Source organism: Pelmatolapia mariae, linkage group LG3_W (genome assembly GCF_036321145.2).
Source record: "Pelmatolapia mariae isolate MD_Pm_ZW linkage group LG3_W, Pm_UMD_F_2, whole genome shotgun sequence".
Classification (NCBI taxonomy): domain Eukaryota; kingdom Metazoa; phylum Chordata; class Actinopteri; order Cichliformes; family Cichlidae; genus Pelmatolapia; species Pelmatolapia mariae.
The window spans coordinates 9,796,007-9,802,006 of NC_086229.1; the positions used below are offsets into that span (position 1 = coordinate 9,796,007).

Here is a 6,000-nt window from a genome sequence, read left to right on the forward strand (position 1 = left end):
GTCGTTCAGTGGTGCATCATGGGTAATCTCAGTCTCTCACTGAACGCGCTCCTGTGACTGACCAGCATGTCATGGAGTGGGTGGGAGGTGTTATCCAACATTGTCTTTATTTTGGACAACATCCGCCTCTCCAACACCACCTTGAGGGAGTCCAGCTCCATCCCCACAACATTACTGGCCTTACGGATCAGTTTATCGAGTCTGTTGGCATCAGCGACCCTCAGCCTGCTCCCCCAGCATGCAACAGCAGAGAGGATCGCACTGGCCACAACAGACTCGTAGAAAATCCTCAGCATTTTGTGGCAGATGTTGAAGGACCTCAGTCGCCTCAAAAAATAGAGACGACTCCGGCCCTTCCTGTAAAGTGCAGTGGTGCTCGCTGGCTGGTCCAGATGGGTGTAGACGCGATTGAGCAGGTAGATGATGGCGTCCTCTGTTCCGAGACGAGGCTGATAGGCAAATTGCAGGGGATCCAGATGTGGTCTGACAATGGGTCGCAGCTGGTCCAGGATGAGCCTTTCCAGGGTCTTCATGATGTGGGAGGTCAGTGCCACAGGCCTGTAATCCTGGGGCCACTGGGACGTGGCGTCTTTGGAATAGGGACGAGGCATGATGTCTTCCACAACACTGGGACCCTCTGCAAACTCAAACTCAGCATAAACAGTTTATGAAAGACTCCACACAGCTGGGGGGCACAGGTCTTGAGGACGAGGGGACTCACTCCGTCTGGTCCAGCAGACTTGCCTGAGTGAAGTCTCCTCATTTGCCTCTCAACCTGGTATTGAGTGAAGGTGATGGGCGGGGGAGGGGTGTCAGGAATCCCACAGGAGTCAACAGTGCTATGGGAAGAGAGAGGCTGGCACAGTGGTGTGGCTCTGGATTCCAGGCTGACCACAGGTGAGGTCGTGGGGGTGTGAGCAGACACTGTGGTGTTGAATCTATTGAAAAACAGATTCAACTCGTTAGCTCTATCCTCACCTCCCTCAGCTCCCCTGCTGTTGGTTGGCCTGAATCCAGTGATGGTCTTCATGCCCCTCCACACCTCTCTCATGCTGTTCTGCTGGAGTTTCCACTCCAGCTTCCTCCTGTAATTGTCCTTAGCCTCTCTGATCTTGTCCTTTAGTAACACCTGGACCCTTCTCACCTCCTCTTTATTGCCCCCTCTGAAAGCCCTCTTCTTGTCGTTGAGGAGGGCTTTGATGTCCTTAGTCACCCACGGCTTGTTATTTGGGTAACAATGAACAGTCTGAGTTGGAACAATGGAGTCGGTGCAGAAAGTTATGTAGTCTGTGATACACTCAGTAAGCCCATTGATGTCCTCAGCGTGAGGCTCACAGAGTGTCTCCCAGTCGGTCACCTCGAAACAGCCCTGTAGTTCCACTAAGGCCTCCTCTGACCACCTCCTAACGCTCCTCGTGGTCACAGGTTCCCTCCTCACAATTGGCACATAGCGGGGGGTGAGGTGAATCAGGTTATGATCTGACCTACCAAGTGGGGGGAGGGAGGAGGAGCTGTATGCATCCTTTACATTAGCATACAGCAGGTCTAGGATTTTCTCTCCCCTGGTCAGACAGTCCACATATTGTCTGAATGTTGGAAGTGTGTTGTCCAGTGATACATGGTTGAAATCACCCGAGATCACAATAAAGGCACTCGGGTGCTGAGTCTGTAACCGGGCTATGGCAGAGTGGATAGTGTCACATGCAGCTGTGGGGTTAGCAGAGGGAGGAACATAAACAGCCACCAAGATCACGTGAGAAAATTCCCTGGGTAAATAATACGGCCTGAGTCCAACAGCACACAGTTCAATGTCCGGGCAACAAATCCTTTCTTTGATTGTTATGTTGGCAGGGTTACACCACACATCAGGCTACACTCTCGGTATTCCCTCTGACTCCGTACCACTGCTGAGCTCGTTGATTTTATTCGATAACGATCGCACATTTCCCATTACGATAGACGGCAGACACGGTTTATACCTCCTCCTCGCTTCGAGCCTCCACTGTATGCACACTGTCCTGGGTCATGTGAGCGCTGCAGTAGTATTAGGCCCACCCTCAATGCTCTCATTGGCTGAGACGCATAATTACGCCCATTTCAAGCCAGCACTGATCAACATCCCTCCTGTGACCCATGGCTTTTATATTCAGAGCCAGTGAGCACTTTCACAATAATCATGATTTTAAATACTGTGATTCAAAACTGTGATTAATCAATTAATGAGTTAACGTGATAATAACAGTTTAACTTGCCCTAATAATTAGACTTTGATGACAAACTGATGTGATCTCAGTGTTTCCTTTGTTGGACTGTGGGCGAGTGTCAGAAATGAATGTACTGAGTAACATGTAGTGTTTAACCCTTTAAAGCCGGTAGTGGACATGCTCCATTTTGCGTATCTATTTTTAAATCCCGGTAGCACTATAACCACATAAGCTAGCGCAATAATTTTTTTTGCATATGAAACTGGAGGAGTTGTACTTACATCTTATGCCATCAGCTTGTCCTAGGTCACAGTTTCCTTCCACATAAAGCTTTGCAAAAACTGCATAAAAAGCGCTTGCAGGAACAAAAACATAATATTCCAGAAACACGCTTTGACTGTTTGATGTTCTGTATGATCTCTGGCACCAGTTCATCTGTAGGCTGAGCTCAGTCCATCCATTTAGTGAAATGATGTTTAAAGGTCTCCTTGTTCTGTGAGCGTGCAGAGATCCTGAAGCAGAAAGCCTGGGTTAACAGAGAAATGATCATCACTGTGATGATGCTCATCATCTCTGACTGGGATTTGAGGTTCTGTCAAAGCAGCAAAGAAAGCCTGGCTATGTTGGACTGGGTGTGGAAGCAGCTCCCAGTTTGAGTTCAGGAGACAGACACCCTCTCTACTTTGAAGATCAGCTTCAAACTTTCCTTTTTGATAAAGCTTATACTTAGAGTTGGATCAGGTGACCCTGAACCATCCCTTAGTTATGCTCAGGTTGTTGGTGGACTTCCCATGATGCTCTGCTTTCTTCTCCCCTCTTTTCACTCCTGATGCTTTTATATGTCACTACTGCATGTCCTTAACTTTTGTCTTCTCTCTCCTTAGTTTTGTTCTTGTCTCTCTGAGCTCATCTCTTCTCTGCAACCAGTCATGGTAGATGCTCCTCCTGGAGCCTGTTTTCACTGGGAGGATCTTTGTGTCAAAGGGAGTTCTTCCTTCCCACCATCACCAAGTGCTGCTCACAGTGGATTGTCTGATGTTTGGGGCTTTCTCTCTAATATTGGAGGCTGTTACCTTACACTGTTAAACAGCTTCAGATGTTTTGTGTGTCTGCAGTCTGTCAGGCTGTCTGATCACAGAGGAAGGTTGTACTTCTCTGGCCTCAGCTCTGAGCTCCAACCCCTCCCATCTGAGAGAGCTGGACCTGAGCTACAATGATCCAGGAGACTCAGGAATGAAGCTGCTGTCGGCTGGACTGAAGGATCCAGGCTGGAGACTGGACACTCTCAGGTATGAAGAATGTCTGATAGAGGAGGAAGAGCTGGAAACATTTCCTGTGTCCTTCACTCACTTCCTGTTTGTTTCCTGCAGATGACACATGAACAATCACACATGCAGGAATATTTTCGGGGACAGACACACTAGTCTAACTGGATAGTACATGGATATTTATGTAGGGGGTCTCCAAGGACTCTGTTTGCAGGAACATCTAGGTCACAGGTGTGCCTGAGATAGATGCCACTGTGTACCTAATAAAGTGTCAGCTAACATTTGGAAATGGAAGCTTAAATGATGACAAACTCTACATTCACAGCTGAATTCACAATAAATTTGATCTCGTGCATGGGATCAAAGAGCTCTGCTTGGTGCCTTTTGCTGTTGTAGTAGAATTTTCTGGTTCCAGCGGTGGCTCTGTGCTAGACAGACCATCACTGCTTTTTCCACTGGTTACCAGTACGTCGTAGAACCCACTTCCAGATCTTGTTGTCTTTAAATCTCTGAGTGGATTGGCTCCATCTTATCTCTCTTTAACAAAAATAATCCAAGCAGAGCCCTCAGGTCTGCAGATAAGCAGCTTCTGACCAGAACTAGACGTAAAAACAGAGGTGAGCTTTATCGATGGCTGCAGCCAAACTCTGGAACAGTCGCCCTTCACATCAGGTCGTCACCAACACTCGACATTTTTAAAACCCGGTTGGAAACACATTTGTACTCTGTAGCTTTCAATTCTGACGAGTCTTTATAGTAATTACTGTGTATGTTTCCTATTTTATCTCTACTCTGTGCAGCACTTTGGCTCAACCTGTTTTTAAATGTGCTGATAAATAAATGTAGATTTCTTTGAATCAAACAGTGGAGCAGAGCTTTGAGCTCAGTGTGTAACAGTGTGTGTGTGAGAGCCATGTAATGTCCATGTGTGCATGCTGACTGCTCTGACCCCTCCTCCTTTCAGGGCGGAGCCTGCTGGAGTCCGATGGTTGAGACCAGGTCTGAGGAAGTGTAAGTGTGTTTTTAATGGGATTCATGAAAACAAAGCAGCACACATTCAACCATCTTCATCATGTCAGGAGTCATCATCAAAGTGTCAATCAATGAACAGATGATGGATCAATAACTGCAGCTGGATTGTGTTTGTTCTCTCCATCAGATTCCTGTCAACTCACAATCGACACAAACACAGTGAACACAAACCTCCAACTGTCTGACAACAACAGGAAGGTGACACGAGTGAAGGAGGTTCAGTCATATCCTGATCATCCAGACAGATTTGATGATGTTCCTCAGCTGCTGTGTAGAGATGGTCTGACTGGTCGCTGTTACTGGGAGGTCGAGTGGAGAGGAGACGTTTTTATATCAGTGAGTTACAGAAGAATCAGAAGGAAAGGAGGCAGTAATGACTGTGTGTTTGGATGGAATGATCAGTCCTGGAGTCTGGACTGTTATAATGGTGGTCCTCAGTCTGTCAGGCACAATAACAGAGAAACACCCATCTCCTCCTCCTCCTCCTCCTCCTCCTCCTCCTCCTCCTCTGTCTCTAACAGAGCAGCAGTGTATGTGGACTGTCCTGCTGGCACTCTGTCCTTCTACAGAGTCTCCTCTGACACTCTGATCCACCTCCACACCTTCAACACCACATTCACTCAAACTCTTTATCCTGGATTTAGGTTCAGGTTTCCTGGTTCCTCAGTGTCCCTGTGCTGAGTGTAAAGAGTGTCTCCTGTTAGAGAAACACTCTGACTGTTGAACAGTTCAGTCTGTACATGTCTGTCTCTTTCACTCACAAACACGTTTTCACATTCATGGATTCAATCAGTTGATGTTTGAAACTCTTCTAAATGATTCCTTGTAAACTTCTTCCTCCTCAGTCACAAACAAACAGGAAGTGATGTCACATGTGTTCCTGTCCACACAGCAGAATGAGTCTATTGCTGACAGTGATGTACAAACAGAGTGAGCATTTCTGAGGCCCAAAATAAACTGAGTAGTTCACTGAATGAACACTGTGAGCTCAGTTCCTTCATCATTAGTATGGATTATATATGTATATGTATTATATTAGTATCATATATATCAGGTGCTGCTGGTTTCAGTCATTCTGCAAATGTGCTGTTTGTAAGGTTGTAAAGCTGCAGTCAGCTGAGACTGAAGAAGTCACCTGATCAGTGAGCAAAGGTGAAAACGTCCAGATGAACAGAATCAAGCTTTTGGGATCAGCCAGCAATGCAGCATCATTGTTGTTCAGGTTCAGAGGTTTGCAGGAATGAACTGATGACCAGAAACAGCTGCAGAGTCCAATCAAATACCAGCTGGAGTTCAGCTGCATTTGAAGAAGTCAAAGAAAAGTAAGGATGGCAAAGGGCGATGTTTTCTTCCAAAGAACTGAAAACATGGTCGACGCCTCATTAGAAGAATCATCTGGACATTTGTGAGGAACTCTAACCAAGAAAGCAACGTCACACAGATCCAACAGACAGTTTCCATGACTGGAAGTGTTCAGTGGAAAAATGCTACATTGC

At 46.5% G+C, this 6,000-nt stretch overlaps 1 protein-coding gene across 1 annotated transcript in view; it reads left to right on the forward strand.

Moving 5' to 3' along the window:
* The window catches only part of LOC134620464 (ribonuclease inhibitor-like), a 37,168-nt gene extending 31,940 nt beyond the window's left edge, over positions 1 to 5,228 (forward strand). The window contains exons 3-7 of the mRNA XM_065470103.1: positions 3,320 to 3,493; positions 4,437 to 4,483; positions 4,632 to 4,701; positions 4,943 to 5,034; positions 5,149 to 5,228. Coding sequence (XP_065326175.1) covers positions 3,320 to 3,493; positions 4,437 to 4,483; positions 4,632 to 4,701; positions 4,943 to 5,034; positions 5,149 to 5,228 — 463 coding nt within the window. The remainder of the gene's footprint in view (positions 1 to 3,319; positions 3,494 to 4,436; positions 4,484 to 4,631; positions 4,702 to 4,942; positions 5,035 to 5,148) is intronic.
* The last annotated feature ends 772 nt before the right edge of the window (positions 5,229 to 6,000 follow it).